We start from the raw sequence: 15,578 nt of genomic DNA, 5'->3' as shown, positions 1-15,578 counted from the left end.
AATAGGGATACCAGCAGCCCACGTTCATATACCCCGTCTGCTTTGAAACTGATTGTTAACATCCTAATCGATGATTGCTACGACTCCATATTTTGCGAGTATCTGCCCGCGCCATTATTTGGCGCCAAAACCATTCATATAGTTTGACGCCAGCAAGACAAAAGCGAGGGAGGCAAGCAGGGAGAAATATCTCCGGCACAACAATGGAAGCTTTATCGCCACGATCGACAAACCAGATGATCAAGCCCAAACCTTCCATGGAACGAAAAGTATTGGATAAGAACGCAGCTGCAACAAATGCCGCCCAAAAAGCCGCGACGGCCAAAAATCATGCGCCACCACCACCGGCTCTTGTCCTCGAGCCAGGAGATGATGGCGAGCGATATTCAACCGGCGCGTTCCTTGGCAAAGGGGGGTTTGCAGTCTGCTATGAAGGGTCTCTGTTGCGGAATGGCCGTGTGTTTGCAATGAAAGTCGTCAAGTCTGAGATGACCCAAAAGAAGATGCAAGAAAAGGTAACATGCACTCGCGGTGCAGACTGAGATACGATACTAATTGGGGTTGCATAGTTTCGCACTGAACTTCAGATACACTCGAAGATGCGCCACCCTCACATCGTTGGTTTCCACCGAGCCTTTGCTTTCAACCAGTGCATATACGTGATTTTGGAGCTGTGCCCCAATGGATCAGTAATGGATATGGTGCGAAAGCGCAAGTGTTTGTCGTTGCCAGAAGTCCGACGATTTATGATTCAGCTTTGCGGCGCGGTAAAATATTTACACAGGCGGAATGTTGCGCATCGTGACCTGAAGATGGGAAACTTGTTTCTCGACCAGAACATGGACATTAAAGTGGGCGACTTTGGGTTGGCGGCTATGATAATCTCGGAAAAGGACGAGAAGAGGAGAAAGACATTGTGTGGAACACCAAATTATATTGCGCCCGAAGTCCTCGATCGAAGCAAGGGAGGACATACACAAAAGGTCGACATTTGGTCATTGGGCGTCATCTGGTAAGGCTGTCTCGCTCTGGGTTCTGTAGAGTGGGCAACGACTAATACTCTGCAACAGTTTCGCCATGCTTACAGGTTACCCACCCTTCCAATCGAAAACTCAAGAAGAAATCTATAAGAAAGTCCGTAACCTTACTTACGTCTGGCCCGGGGACTCAGGGTGCGCAAATCACATTCCCGAGGAAGCCAAGTCCTTGGTTAGCTGTTGCCTCAACCTTGAAGAACAGGAGCGCCCAGAGCCAGATGATATCGTTGAGCATGCGTTCTTCAACATGTATAATGGGTGCATACCTAGGCGACTGGATCCAGGGTGCACTGTCCAAAAGCCGAGTTGGCTCAGACCAATCGAGCCGCATGGAGACTCCATGGCGTTTGGTAATGGACTAGACTTCGACGACAAGTTTGCGAGCTACATTAAAGATGTAGATGACCAAATACTACGATACCGAACCTGCAAGGCAGCTTTTTACAGCTCCTGTGGCGTCGGTAGGAAGCCTGATGGCACAGCACGAAAATCTGTCGGACACAACGCTTCGAAATCGGGGTTTGCCGAGTGTCTTTCAGAAGAAGAAAAAGGGTTACAGCCATTGATGCCGCTCCCAGAAGATGTCGTCTACAAATACCCTCATATCTTAATTGGTGACTGGAGCGTTCCGGAATCGCTACCCATCCGAAGAGACGAATCTTCCTTTGACAGCAGCGTTATATCAAGCAAAAGTAGTAACACGTCACTTCGAACTGTCTCGCAATCGAGAACGCAAGTGGCTCTCGCAGCGGCACAGCAGCGACGACACGAGTCACAGAGTCATGCAGCATCCCTTCGACAGCAAGCTTTGACAGGCCGAGGGACTGTGAGAAAGGTTCCGTCACTAACCGAACAGCCGATACCTACTGCGAAGGCCATGCCCGACGTGCGGGACACCGGACTCAACGAAGCTCCTGTGCCTACGGGGGGATTAGCTGAACGTCCAATTCGAACTCGGCGCGGCGCGGCGGCTTCATATTCGGTCTCGGGATCAACCCGGGGCATGGAAAACATCTTACCGCACTCTTCTCAGGAAAGCAACGCTCCTGGAATGTTGACTGTGGGAAAGACGCGCTCCCAATCCCGTAAGTTAGAAGCTGCGAACCAGGTGGCCGCACCACCCTTCCCCGTGCTAAAGGACCGATCCGTGTCTACAGGTCGAGAAGATTTGCCTTCGAGATCGAGACAGCCTTCTGTAAGATCTGTCCGCAAGGACCCGAGAGACGCCATAATTAAGAAGCCGGATCCCGAAGTGACTCGGCGAGACCAACCGGCCCCAAGACCGCAACAGGAAGCCTATCACAAGCCCATTAGCCGATCTGGCAGTAAAGCGTCGGTCTCCTCCGGCGGAAAGCCACGGTCGAGTCTCGGGTTGCATTACCTGCTCCACCCCGATGACCCATGTGAATTGTTGCCCGGGTCATCAGTTGACGATGTGAATATAGACCTGCGGAATATGTTGGCTAACTTGGTACCCCATTCCACGGCTCGACGGCGAATCGCATCTCAGCGGCCACCGCATGCATATGTTATCAAGTGGGTTGACTATACGAATCGGTATGGGATTGGATACGTGCTGGATGATGGCAGTGTTGGATGCGTCTTTAAAGCTGAGAATGGGCAGCCTGCGAGCGGCGTAGTAATGCGAGATGGCGAAAAGCACATCCGCCGCAAGGCTCGCAGCCAAGAGAAGTCTGATTCTCAATCGCGCCCATACTCCGAGGCCGACCAGCTGGTTCCTCGCCATGGGCACTCAGTGGAATTCTATGAGAACTGTAACGATGAGCTTTTTGAATGCCGTGGTGGTATCCGTAGGGCCCTGATACCTCCATCGTTATTCGAGGTCAAAGGGTCTAGCGGAGGGGTCAAAGTTCGCACGGACTCAGGAGTCGACCGCGCACGTGCAGACGCTGAGAAAATTAAGCGAATGAAGCTCGTTGACCAATTTGGAAAGTACATGATCGGCTCTCTAGGCCGACATGGCGATGAGGCTATGCTTGACGACCCGATGACAGGTGGATCGCCTGGGCAATTCATCAAGTTCTACCAGAGGCTGGGCAACGTTGGTGTCTGGGGATTTGGAGACGGCGCTTTTCAGTTCAACTTCCCAGACCACACGAAACTAGTCCTCTCACCCGGACGTACCAGAAACTCATCGCCATGGATGGACTTCTACCACCTGTCACCATCCGCTGCGCGTTACCTTGCGGCCAAGGGTAGGATGCACCCGTCTGGATTCGACACGCGAGCTGTGGTATCAGACGAGATTGCTACATTTCTTAGCATCGCCTACGGCACAAGCGTTAGCTCCCTGGACGAGCGAATCAGGGATGTCCTGGATGCGAACTCTTTCCTGCAGAAGATTAGCTTCATCAAAGACGTCCTGAAAAGCTGGATTCGACAGGGTCGCTTGGGAGGACGCCCTTCGCCAGAAAGGCCGGGTGCGGATATGTTCTGGGAGGGCGCCCAAGAGAGAGGACAGGCGAGCGGTGGTGGAAGCAGCAAGTTCGTATGGGTGACCGTGGGCGCGCCTGGAGGCGATGGAGAGTATCGCTCGGTGTCTTTAAGGGATAAGAAAAGCAGTAGCACGGGGGTGGACGACCAGGAAATTGAAGGGCTAATGGAACGACTGCGACTCGCAGGCTTATGATTGATGAACTCGGGCAATTGGGCGATTTGTATTATTGAATTGTTTTGGCGGAGTTAGGAGCACAGAATAGTATATATGAATTGAGCATTAATCTTGTATAAATGAAACAAGTTATCCTCAAGCAGACTAAACCCGGCTATTCTCACTAGCCGCAGTTCGTCTTCATCGCAGCCTTCGCTTCCACCAGTCCCGCCGACTCCGATTTCCGCCTTTTCTCCTCTCTTCTCACCTCTGCAGGATCCCAAGAGGCAGATTCTCCCTCAAGTATTCCTTGAAATCTATGATTTCCCTCCTTTTCCTGGCCCCCGTTCTGGTGGGCCAGACTGCCGCATCGGCGGACTCTGCCTTGCTGCTCAACCGGGACATTATTCCAGCCACCGCAGGCTGCCCAGACGACTGGCCCCTTTGCGGCGACAGCGTCTGCTACAACCCAAGTGAAGGCCAAACCTGCTGCCCTGGAGGAACATGTAAGTTGATCGCTCACACCAAACCCAAACAAAACTCTAAAACACACACAACCTCGGAAGCTCTAACACTAATTGAATGTTTTGGATGAATCAGACGCCTGCCCCTCCTCTACCTTCTGCCTGTTTGACCCCTTCTGCTGCCCGAACGACCAAACGCCAGAAGAATGCGCGCGACAAAACGGCCTTGTCCTTTCATCAACAGCTCTGGTTCCACAAACGCCGGAGCAGACGCAGTTTCCCACGGAGTCCAGCGACCTAGGATTTAGCAGCAGCACCAGCGACCCGCTGTTCCCGCAGCCAACTCCTATCGTGATTTCGAGCTCGGCGAGCAGCATCACGATTAGCTCGACGCCTGTTCCCACGAGTTCGACAGCGCCGTGGCCGTCGTGGAGCGTGACAACGGGTGTGGAAGAGCCGGCTTATACGGGCGCAGGCAGCGGTCTTGGAAGGAGCGGTGGGAATGGACTGGCGCTGGGCGTGGTCGCTGCAGTGGTCGGCGCGATGGGTTGGTAGTAGCTGTTGTTGTTATTATTCCTCTTGTCCTTTTTATTATTATTGTTCTTGTACAGCTGGGACTTCACTCTAGTTGACGTCCTTGTGGAGTTTTCCTCGGCCGATTTGTTTGTTTACGTTCAGCAGTATACCCACGCATCCTGCCTATCCACACATCCTGCCACTGCATTGTGCGTCTAATTCTTATACGAGCTCCTTAGTACTAGTTACTGCTCGGTCATCGATGGTACATCTACTGAGACGCTCGAGATTGAATTCCATATCTTCTCCGCATATTGAATCCTTTGTGAAGACGATCAGCAGTGTTTCTTACCCGAGATTGGCTGCCACGACTCCATTGACGGTTTGTTCTGCCCGATCTGCATGCACATCACCGTCTCCCTCCATCCAGTTATTGGCTTAGTTTCAGAATTGTTGTTGGCGATCTCCGTTATTTTTCTGGTAGTGGTTCCGTTCCTGACATTCACTTTGATGTACGGCTTATATGATATTGCAATGTGTCTGTCGAGGATAAAGAAAATCTGGTAACATGATACCAAAACGACACTGGAAAGACTTTGTTGGGTTTGCCCTCGGGTCACTTTGCATTAATGTCCTACCTTTGCCGTATAGTGACAAAGATGGATGGAATGCGACTGGGTATTGATTTAAAGCACATCAATCGCATTTGTATTCCTATCTCTCGCAATATTTCCTCATCACCAAGTGTCTGGGCGAAGCAATCACGTTTTGTTGTCTCTCCTTCAGCTACACAAACGGCCACCTCTTTGATAATGGCATCTGCGCTAAGCCGGCTCGACAGGATTCTGTCAAACCACGGACCATGTGGTGTATGTTTTGTTTAGAGTGTAGCGTGGAAAGCCACTGGAGACCAACTGCTTCTTCGACAACCATGAAACGAGCGTGTGCCGTGCGTGGTCCCAAGAGAGCTATCTTTATTGTAAACGGTAAGCTAAAACCCCCTTTTTTTTTTTTTTTTTTTTTTTTTTTCCTTTTGCTAGAAACCTTCCAGCCGAGCGAGTGATACTAGTAGGGAAAGGCGATGGCTGGGGTGTTTGGTGATGCGCAAGCCCTGACAGATATCCTCGAGTGGTCGAATATCTTCTTTTCCGTGTCACTGGCGAAAGAGACCCCAATAAGAGACCCCGATAAGACATATATCGTGTTGCGGTCTTGACTGCAGTTCAACGGCTTTGCGCTTCCTTTGTTACTGCGGAGGCAGAGTATCGGAGATTCCACGGAATTGGCGAGCTTTGTGGTAATGTTAATGTATGTCTCAACTGCCGATGCTAACTCGAGTCTACCCAGAACAGAGTGCTAGTTTTCAACCAGTGGAAAGATTACCGCGCGGTTCTCGGTCAACGTCGTCAGTGGGTCGGTTTCGGCGAAGATGGCCATCTCGAACCTTTGCGTCTGCTGCCTGGGGATGATGGATATATGACTTTCGCTGTACCAAAGCAATGTTTTTGGGAGTACATTCAGCCCTTATCTAAGGAACAGAATGGCAAGAAGGGGGTATTTTGGTGACAAGTATCGTCCCTTTCTCCCGTGCGTTGAGTATGGTCTGAGCAATTGCTTCGATAATGGTTGACGGGAATGCAGATTCCCCTCATGAGAGGAGAGAGAGTTATTGTGTCTGTGCTTCTGTCTGGAATTTTCCTACCACCTTCGTTATATACTCGCGGGGAGCGTTGTTAGGCCGTGTGTGCAGGTAAAGTCCGTAGAAATTGATCGGCTTCCATTCTTTTAGCAGCCTCCCCATACAAACTGTTACCTTCCGTCACGTATTTTAGACTGTAGTTGTTGACAGGACATCATCGCTACCATGACCTCTCTTAATGTGCTCCAGCAGCAGGATGTTGGAGTTGATGCGTATGGTTGAGCATTCTTCTGACCTAGAAATGGAGGCTCAGCATATGTATTGACCGTTCGTACATAGTCGTATGTCTCGAGCTTTAGAAAATATCTCGTAGTCGTTCGAAATGTGTCGATTCCTGAACAGTGGTATTATGCAAGGTTTTTCCTGTACGACAATGGATGCAGTGGAAGGAAGAAGAAAAAGACGATCAGTGGAGCGGGAAGGAGGCGCATTGGTGAGAGCCAAAACACAACCCTTGAATAGTTTGAGAGAAGGGCTTAATAAAAAAAAAAAAAGAGAATTTATTAGGTATTACGAATTATCATACATTATTCATTCGTCAAATATGATGCCCTTTTAGACGATAGTAACAACCCCCTTGCTGTTAAATGCAGAAATCTGAAAGAGAACATCACCAGTAACTTTTCATCCCTCACTCAGTACCTCATAGTCAGTGTATCACCACCCATAGGTACGATCTGGGCCCAACTAAACCTTCTCCATAGGGCGTTCAATAGTCCTAGCAGGGCTCGGCATACGAGGGGTGTGTTCCCTTCGCTGTCCGCTAGTCGGTAGGATCGTGCGTCGGTTAGAAGGGTCGCGGCCAGACGTTCGATTATTATCGCCCCCGCTCTTTGTCGCTTCAATCTCGCGTTTAACACCTTCGTACATTTGCTCGATGATCTGTATCTCTTCTTCCACGTCCAGCTCGCAGTTCTGCAGGCATAGCTCACGTTCTCGTTGCTCAATGTATTCTCGGATATTGCGCCATTCGTTCTGGTAGTGCTTCAGGCGGTCCGGGAGCCCCGAGCCCTTCAGGTAAGTTAGGATACCTGCGACGATGGTGTTGATGGCACCGAAAGCGGTGATGGCATTGTGAGGGCCCCGGGCAGCACCTAGGGCTGTCAGGGTAGCGGCAACAACGATTTGGATTCCAAGGCAGGTGTTGATCAAGGCAGAGTGGAAGCGGTAGTGTTTTGCAGCCTTCGTTTCAGCCTGCACGACACGAGTGTAAATGCCCACATTAGGAGCGGTTCGAGGACTATGGTGGGATAAACTAAGTGCAGGCGCGCTGTCAATGCCAGTAAGCGCACGAAGACGAGTAGCTTGTCGGTAGGAGGAATGAGGACATTCGCGTCTGTTTTCGTGACCGTCAGGCGCTTTGCCCGACTCTCGGCGGATTCTGGGTCGAAATTGGTACCAGCTTCCAAGTCCGCCATCGTCGGATGGCGAGGTGTTGGCACCGCTGAGTGGCCCCTGTCTTCATGGTTAAGGGCAGCTAATATGAGGCGCCGTGCAAGGCTTCGGCCTGAGAATCCTTCTGATTGTGACATGGCGATTTACTGGTTTCGTTGTTGGAGCCGTAACAACACCCGGATCAAATAGACGCAAGAATAGACTACGGAAGGATTGAGAAGCAACGAGTGAAGGAGGGTGCTGCTCCTTTTTGTAAGCCGGCTGGTCTAACCTGTGCCATGGAGCAGCCTTTTGTGCGTGAAGGGTGGGACGCGATTTCACAGAGCTCGGAAAGTCGGCACTTCCTTTCAAACTCGAACTCCGAGACCTCTGATTGTTTGTTATTGCGGGTAGGGTCTCTGTATTCAGCTAAGATTCAAAAGCCACCTGTCGGACCAATTTCGCGGGACGGCAAGACCCTCGCGATGGTGGATACGGGGACTGCAGATCTGCACGGAGGGTTTTGTCAGCTCGCAGCCAGTCAGAGCAAGAAATTAGGGGGTCACCGGGCCCGCTGTGCTCATGCTGCAGAAGTGTGAACTCTGAGCTCTCTGATCGGCTTGGGGTGTGCCGAAAACTGGAGCGAACATGATAGTTATTGCGATATACGCTTAGAAAGGCGGACCCTGGTCAAGGAGGCTTCTGTGCAGGAGAGTTGCATGCGCTGTAGTCCTGACGCTTGAGTTGTCAGTCATTACACCCGTTGTCCCTGCATGGCACAAAACAATCCGGCAGAGGGGTGAAGGACAAGTTGCCCAGGCTGACCGACAGACCCAAGGGTGTTCAGTGCGGCAGGGCCGCTAACCGAAGTGGAACCCAACAAGATGAACGCGATCGGAGTATCGACGATGAATGGTGAAGCGATCACTGGAGGGGCTGCCGATGACAAACACGGTCGCGACGGCCTCGAAATGGCTGCTTTTAACTGGAGGATGGTGGCACTCCTCATGCGCCCAGGAAAGCCACGAGAATCCTCGTTGTAAAGGGTTTTCTCGTAAATTCCGTCTCCGTGATTATCCTCCATGCAGCTGTGTCCACTGCCTTGCGTGCAATGACCTTCCCTACGCAGGGTCAACTGAAGGTCGAAATCTCGATTGTGGACCGGGTCATGCCCCCGAAATGGCACGATAGCCTATACAAGCCAGACGATGAGCCGCCAACGGACCCAAGTTAACTTAGGATCATTTGAAAAATAATCTTGCGGCCATGGCCATGCGCTACCCAGTTCCCGGGCCGACGAGTCCCGGAAGTCTGGTTTCGCGGCGAGAAGGTCCTTTGACCTGATGATAGGCCAGCATTGTCCCGGAGAATAAATTGCGTTAACGTCATTTAGACATGCCGAATGAATGCATCAAGTGTCGCCGTGGAGCTCTTGACATCGAAATAGGTGACGGTCCATCTTTGTTTGCTCAGTTCCCACATTGTCGGGCCATATCATGCTCCCATGATGGCAGAGGAGAGAAGGGACCGTCTTATACTGACATCGCAGCACTTTGTAGTGACTCAGGCAGATTGAGAGAAGTGAGTCAATATTGGCCCGCAGATGCGACTCACAAGTGTGCAGCAGTGTTGGAACTTCGAAGCTGTTTGTGACCCCAGGTTGCATAGATGCAGCGACACGTGATTCGATACGAGTCTGATTAGGTAACATTGGCCGTAACACGGCCGATTGCTGGTGGAAATAGCGGCGACTGCGGTGGCTTTACAGGCGTTGTTGCGAGCCATCTAGTCACGACGAAATACGTTGTAGCTTTTCTCTATGCTAAATACTATTTGACGGGCGAAATAGAGATGCGGTCTGCTTATTAACATCCAAAATCGGCGAACTGTCACGAAAATGCTGCCTTTTGCCGTTCACTAGGTGCGTGCATTGGATTCCCCTGTACTGCTCCCTCCCAATGAATTCTCAGCCTCTGACATTTGCATCAAAAGTTCAGCAGCCTCTGCCACAGATTTGGTGTTCCTGATGGCACCGATAAGCCTAAAGGTTTCGGACGGGTGATTTTTCCGGATCGTCTCGACGAGTAGGAGCAGCGCGTGCCTGTACCGTCTCGCTTCGGCTGCCACATGGTCTGGGTCCGGTTCTTCCTTATTGTCCTAACGCACTACTAAGATACACCCAACACCGTTGGACTATTGTCGTGGGGGCACATACCTGGACTTCTCGTCGTCCTGGCATCTTCACACCGGCTGGCTGGCGGTTTGAAATTCGCAAGCCAACGCCGACGTTCTCAGGGATGCTCACAAACGCAGGACAGCTGCTCTCTGATTTAGACTGCCAGACAATGCTCCTGTGCCGTAAACCTTCCTGCGGAGAAGCCACAGAGGAAGGGGGACAGTGTTCTGTCAGGCGGTCGGTTGACCATGCGCGTGCGAGGGGAAAAAGGCTGGCATATAAATGAGGGTAGGAACCGCTGGACCACCCGTGAAACGACCCAAGCCCACGTCATGGCGCATCGATCTTTCGCCCGACTACAGCACCCCATTGGCTTCGAATGTGGAGGGCTTTTTTTACGCGTCCTGCCGGTCCTGGCCCTGGGGTTATGGATATGGGTAAAGCAAGCCCTGGCCCAGCGACAGATCACAGAACGTCCAACCAATTATTGGATCAGCATTCTGGTTGAATTTCGGCCATCAAACCGCGTGCCTTGCTCGGTACACTAAAGCCACTGCCGCAGCGGCCTGCCGCACTTACCCAACGGAGCCACATTGTTTGCGATTCCTAACTGAACAATCCCAATGAGCATGATCCAAACCAGATATGACAGACCTATCAAAGGATGGATATGTATTTTCTCGATGACTCAATTATTATGGCGAGTTGACCATAGCCCATATCTGATCCAAACTGTAACCAGATGTTGATGGGTTGGTTGGATGCTCTTTCTCCCGATCGGTGTTCGGGATACGATCCCTCAAACCAGGATACGCCCACAGAAACACTACGAAATTATACAAGCTTCATCAGGATCATCACCAAAAGTAAAATTGTCGACAGATAAGGACCGAACCCCTGCCAGCTGAGACACAAGCGGCAAAAACGCAAATCGCCCAAAGATTGTGTCTGACATGCTGGTGGACGGTGGACTCCGGGGCAGAGAAGTTACTTCCGCCAGCCCTTACTGGTTCGTTCGGTTCTTCGACCACCAATGAGACAGCGCTACGATCTCGCTCTCCCATCTATGGATCTATTCAGATGGGCCCTGGACTCGGACGTGCCAGTAGGAGTCGGCATGTTTTAGCGGGAATTCTCTGACATCTGAATTCTACTTATATTCAAGTCTTTCAAGGCCTGCTGGCAAGGCTGAAGGGCGAAGAAATTGCTGGGCGGTATTAGTTATTGACAGCCTGGACACGAGAAGCCCTCCCGCCCGGCGTCTCACCGACCGTTGCAGGGTAGTCTCCTTATCTGGACCCCGGAGGAGCACGTTCTCGCACACACGCAGACTTGGAACCCTGAAGCACCGCCTGCTCCCGGATGCTCTACCAACGGGCGTACCAAATATCTATTCTCCTGTCCCTTTCGGACATTTCACAACCTGTTTTTCTATAGGTCGATCGAGATACAGTCTGTAAACAGCCCCCCTGAACTTTGACATCTCCCATGAAACAGCAGAGTGCTAATAGTTTGGCTATTATAAGCAGTGAACTTCGGTGTCCCCCCGGCGTCGTCTGACGGCAATGTAACGCCAAATATCTCGCGCCCCATCGTCTTCTGCTGGTTGACTGCTTTTACAACTCCCAAAGTCTGGTAAACAGGGAACGCACCTTCCTCCGTAGGCTGCAGACGTTTTAATGCCTCCAGCCAGTTTTGGATCTCTATTCCGAGAGAGCGGTTTTGACACCGAAGCATCGCGGCGAGCATCAGACCGGAGAATCCAATTGTATAACTGTTTTTCGAGATGGAGTCTGTGATATTGGTGCCCTTTGCGATTCGTAGTAAGAAGCGTACCCACGCTTCTTCTTCGGAGAGTCTAGGCCCGGAGTGGAAGACGTTCGGGTATTCAAGCTCTCGCAACGACCGCGTACATTGCATTATTCGTGCGACCACGTAATATGCAAAGTTGAGAGCCGCGTTGTGAGACTCGAAATAGATGGGATCATCAGTGTTGTCTAAGACGCGTTGTGAAGAATTGCTTTGTTGCGAACACAAGGGGAACGGTAGCTCGGATGGCGGAAGGCACGCGAGCCACTTGTCCAGATTGTTTGCCTGTTCAGCCAGCTGAAGTAAAGTGGTGTCTGCTGTTTTGCTAGCACCGCTCTGGTGACTTCGGACTGCTGATTCACTGTCGCTGGTGTCCGGTCTCCAATGGCTAAGGGCCTCCCTGGAGTTCAGTCGATGCGATTCACACATGATACTCAGGACCACAACGCGCCGCTCTTGTATCGTATTAAGATTTTCTGCAAGCAGTGCCGGCAGTTTTACAGATGGCAGATCCCGATAAACATTGATTGAGCTGAAATAGGCACGAGCCCACCAGACAACGAAACGAACCTGCATCCATGCTGATAAAAGGGCTTTTAGCATGGCCTCCCCCACCACCTCACGCAACTCCAAGAGAAAGTTCGTTAACCCCTGTACATGGCACTGAAAGCCCTGGAAATTACCCATCGAAGACTCGATATAAGCAAACAGAACAAGCACGGTGAAGACTGCTGCCGCGTTGGACCGAATGTCGGAGCGGCTTAGCGAGATAAACCTCTTTATGGCCGACGAGTAGTACAGCTGACTTCTTGTCTGGTGGACGAGATTCGGACTGAAAGCCGCCACGGGCAGGCTAGATGGCCCTCGACGGTCAGGCTTAATGCGGCTTATATTGCATGATGACAGAGCTAAAATGGCGTCTCTCAACATCGATTGTTCTCCGGCCGCAAAGGAGATTGACCCGAACATCGGATGTAAAGCTGGGAGACAAGCGTCTTCCCAATATGTTGAATAGAACACATCCCTTTCCGTATGCTGCAGGGAATGGACAAGATCAAGATCAGGTATCTGGACTATATCGATACTCAATGGGTTGGAGTCCTCGCTCGTTGCGGGTGTCGATGTCTGATCCCCTAGCCGGGCAGGATTGTCCCCTGGTGTTGGCCCAGTTGGCCCAATTACCTCGCAGAACTTGAACCCACGACGAACAGGTTCACAGGGCTTTCTTAACCTGGTGCATGTCCCACAAGATGGCTTCTGCTCATCGCACTATATCTGATATTAGTGAGTCACAGAGCCACACTTTAGACACCAAACCGACCTTGGTTCTTCGTTCACGGCAGCCTTTACATCCATTGCGTGAGCGAACGATGCCGGTTTTCTTTGGCCTTGGAGGCACAGGGCCATACATCATACATTCTACCGCAGATCGTAGACACCGATGGCTTGAGTGACGTGGGGTTTTGTGGGGTGGCGACGGCGATGATGGCAGCGCACGCACGTGACTCCGTCTTGCGCGAATTCTGCGAAGTATGTTAACCAGGGAAGAGAATGAGTGCTGGAGTTAACAATTTCATTTACTTCTAGGCCGTCTAGATCCTGAAGCCACGTGCAAAAAGTATCATGGATTCCCTGCGCACATTGCGGCAGTCGTCCCGGCTTTTTAGGCAGGAATAGCTATACATTTGTCGAATATTATACTAGCCTAACTGCCGTCTGCCTCGATAATTTGACCAGCTCTTATCTACGCCCAAACTTGAGTGTCTAATCGGTCTTGCTCAGCAAGTTTGGAATCGTGTCTGCCATTCCCGACAGAGGTGGTATTATCATGGAGGACCTGGAAGGGTATATGCTTAGGCTTGGATTCGACCTACCCAGGTATATTCAGTAGCCTACTCGAGGAGATCCACCTGTGCTACACAGCATGATGGCCGTTATGCAGGCTGCATGCAGTTGTGAATGCTTAAGACCAAACTGCTGCGTCGGCGAATTCCGCCATCGCGCCATGTGGGCACCAAATATCTACTACTCCAACGCAGCAACCAACAACGACCGCTCGAAATCCGTTTCAAATGATGACTTCTTGCGTGAGCATGGGGCAATCTTGCTACAGTGATGTTATCGCTCCCGAAAAACTATACTAAGGCCAGGGCGGGGCTGAGTCTTTCGTTATTGGAGTCACTATCGATAAACGACCCCCCCGCTCCGTATATAATCCCCTCATGTCCCGCGCCACGGCGCCGAATTGGTCTTTTTGTCTCCAAATATTGCAACCATGGGTGATGCTGCTCTCCCCAAGCCCCATATCCTCGTCGCCTTCTATCGTAATTTCTCGGACTCATTCCTCGAGGAAGTTCGAAACAAATTTCCAGATGCCGAAGTTAGCAGTTTGACGCGGGAACCGGGCGATCGCATTCCCAAAGGTGAGCAGCAGAAACATACTCAATTATTCAACCCCCGCTCGCCTCGTTAAATATCTGACAAGAGTAAAGATGTTGTGCAAAAGGCCACGGTCATTGTCACCTCGCGCATCCTCCCGGAGCCCGAAGATGCTAAGCAGTAAGTCACTCGGATCACTCAAGGCCCAATACCGCTATGGAAAGGATGTCAGTTGACGGCATCCATAGCATCAAATTCATCCACTTCTTTTCTGCCGGTCTCGACACGGTCATTGACGACCCCATCCTGACTGACTCCACGATACCCGTAACGACGAGTTCCGGTATCCACGGACCTCCAATTGCGGAGTGGACAGTACTGAACTGGCTGGTCGCGTCGCGGAAATATAATATCACATACGAGGACCAGAAAAAGCACAGATGGGGCCCCGGCGAAAATTACGCACACGGGATCCAGGACCATGTCGGGAAAAGACTGGGCATTCTGGGATATGGCAGTATTGGACGACAGAGTACGTCTTACTTCCGCCAACACGCTCATAACGCCAGAGATGGACCAGAATACTAATAGAAACCCCCCAAGTCGCTCGAGTCGCTGTTGCCCTAGGCATAACCGTATACGCATACACAGCATCTCCAAAACCAACTCCCGAATCGCGCCGCGACCCGCACTACATCGTTCCCGGCACCGGGGATAGGGACGGTACACTCCCGACCTCCTGGCACCACGGAACATCCAAGTCAGCTCTGCACGAGTTCCTCTCACTAGGCCTGGACCACGTCGTCGTCTCCCTCCCTCTAACCCCTCAAACAACGCGCATCATAGGCGCCGAGGAATTCGCCGTTCTGGCCGCGAACAAAAACCCCAAACACCGCAATCCCTACCTAACCAACATCTCTCGCGGCAAGGTAATCGACCAAGATGCGCTGATTGCTTCTCTTACATCCGGAGAACTTAGCGGGGCTGCACTGGATGTGACGGACCCAGAACCCCTGCCGGAGAATCACCCACTGTGGGAGGCGCCCAATGTGCAGATTAGTCCGCATATTAGTGCGTTGTCAGAGGAGTATTTTAGTAGGTCTTTTGATATTGTTAGGGAGAATTTGGATCGAGTGAATAGGGGTGAGAAATTGGTTAATGAGTATACACGAGGGAGGGGATATTAGATTTTTGAACGGTAGTACTTATAAACAGTATAAAATTCATGATCCGCCTTCCGATTTATGGTTTGGTTGTGTGTGTACTGAGTCAGACTGTGTTTATCATATTGTATACGTATCAATAGGTAACATGCGTGGCGAATGTGAAAGCAAATCGAATGGCTCGGATTAAAACCGAGTAGGTGTCAAATGGAACGGACATTCAATAATAGCTGCGTTGAGTATGGGTATATAGCTCGTAATCATGCTTTCTTAACGCCCTGATCATGAGACCATATTTTTGAAAACGGACAGGGTATTTTCGTGAAAAGTAAGGAAGCTCGTCGTAACCG

At 51.1% G+C, this 15,578-nt stretch overlaps 6 protein-coding genes across 6 annotated transcripts; 3 read left to right on the top strand and 3 right to left on the bottom strand.

The window, feature by feature from the left end:
- Nucleotides 1-203: 203 nt before the first annotated feature.
- Nucleotides 204-3,687, top strand: ASPSYDRAFT_28661 (CDC5/polo family serine/threonine-protein kinase; the record flags this gene model as incomplete). Its single annotated transcript, XM_040844542.1, has 3 exons — nt 204-515; nt 570-1,012; nt 1,071-3,687. The coding sequence occupies 3 exons, from the start codon at nt 204-206 to the stop codon at nt 3,685-3,687; spliced, it is 3,372 nt and encodes a 1,123-aa protein (XP_040706857.1).
- A 280-nt stretch (nt 3,688-3,967) lies between these two features.
- ASPSYDRAFT_86697 (uncharacterized protein) lies at nt 3,968-4,667 on the top strand (the record flags this gene model as incomplete). The annotated part of the gene is made up of 2 exons (XM_040851713.1): nt 3,968-4,154; nt 4,249-4,667. The coding sequence occupies 2 exons, from the start codon at nt 3,968-3,970 to the stop codon at nt 4,665-4,667; spliced, it is 606 nt and encodes a 201-aa protein (XP_040706856.1).
- A 2,347-nt stretch (nt 4,668-7,014) lies between these two features.
- ASPSYDRAFT_55738 (uncharacterized protein) lies at nt 7,015-8,002 on the bottom strand (the record flags this gene model as incomplete). Its single annotated transcript, XM_040849083.1, has 3 exons — nt 7,015-7,631; nt 7,697-7,834; nt 7,981-8,002. The coding sequence occupies 3 exons, from the start codon at nt 8,000-8,002 to the stop codon at nt 7,015-7,017; spliced, it is 777 nt and encodes a 258-aa protein (XP_040706855.1).
- Nucleotides 8,003-9,618: 1,616 nt separating this feature from the next.
- On the bottom strand, nt 9,619-9,852 carry ASPSYDRAFT_143897 (uncharacterized protein; the record flags this gene model as incomplete). Its single annotated transcript, XM_040841387.1, has 1 exon — nt 9,619-9,852. A coding segment is annotated over one exon (234 nt), but the record flags the coding sequence as incomplete, so codon positions are not given.
- A 1,399-nt stretch (nt 9,853-11,251) lies between these two features.
- On the bottom strand, nt 11,252-13,099 carry ASPSYDRAFT_41748 (Zn(II)2Cys6 transcription factor domain-containing protein; the record flags this gene model as incomplete). Its single annotated transcript, XM_040846334.1, has 2 exons — nt 11,252-12,955; nt 13,008-13,099. Coding segments are annotated over 2 exons (1,739 nt in total), but the record flags the coding sequence as incomplete, so codon positions are not given.
- Nucleotides 13,100-13,961: 862 nt separating this feature from the next.
- Nucleotides 13,962-15,577, top strand: ASPSYDRAFT_1168911 (D-isomer specific 2-hydroxyacid dehydrogenase family protein; the record flags this gene model as incomplete). Its single annotated transcript, XM_040840219.1, has 4 exons — nt 13,962-14,109; nt 14,179-14,245; nt 14,314-14,597; nt 14,669-15,577. 4 exons carry the CDS (start codon nt 13,962-13,964, stop codon nt 15,250-15,252), a joined length of 1,083 nt encoding a protein of 360 aa, XP_040706852.1. The 3' UTR covers nt 15,253-15,577.
- Nucleotide 15,578: the final 1 nt, after the last annotated feature.

Source organism: Aspergillus sydowii, assembly GCF_001890705.1.
Source record: "Aspergillus sydowii CBS 593.65 unplaced genomic scaffold ASPSYscaffold_2, whole genome shotgun sequence".
Classification (NCBI taxonomy): Eukaryota; Fungi; Ascomycota; class Eurotiomycetes; order Eurotiales; family Aspergillaceae; genus Aspergillus; species Aspergillus sydowii.
This window is presented reverse-complemented; position numbering and strand designations above follow the sequence as displayed.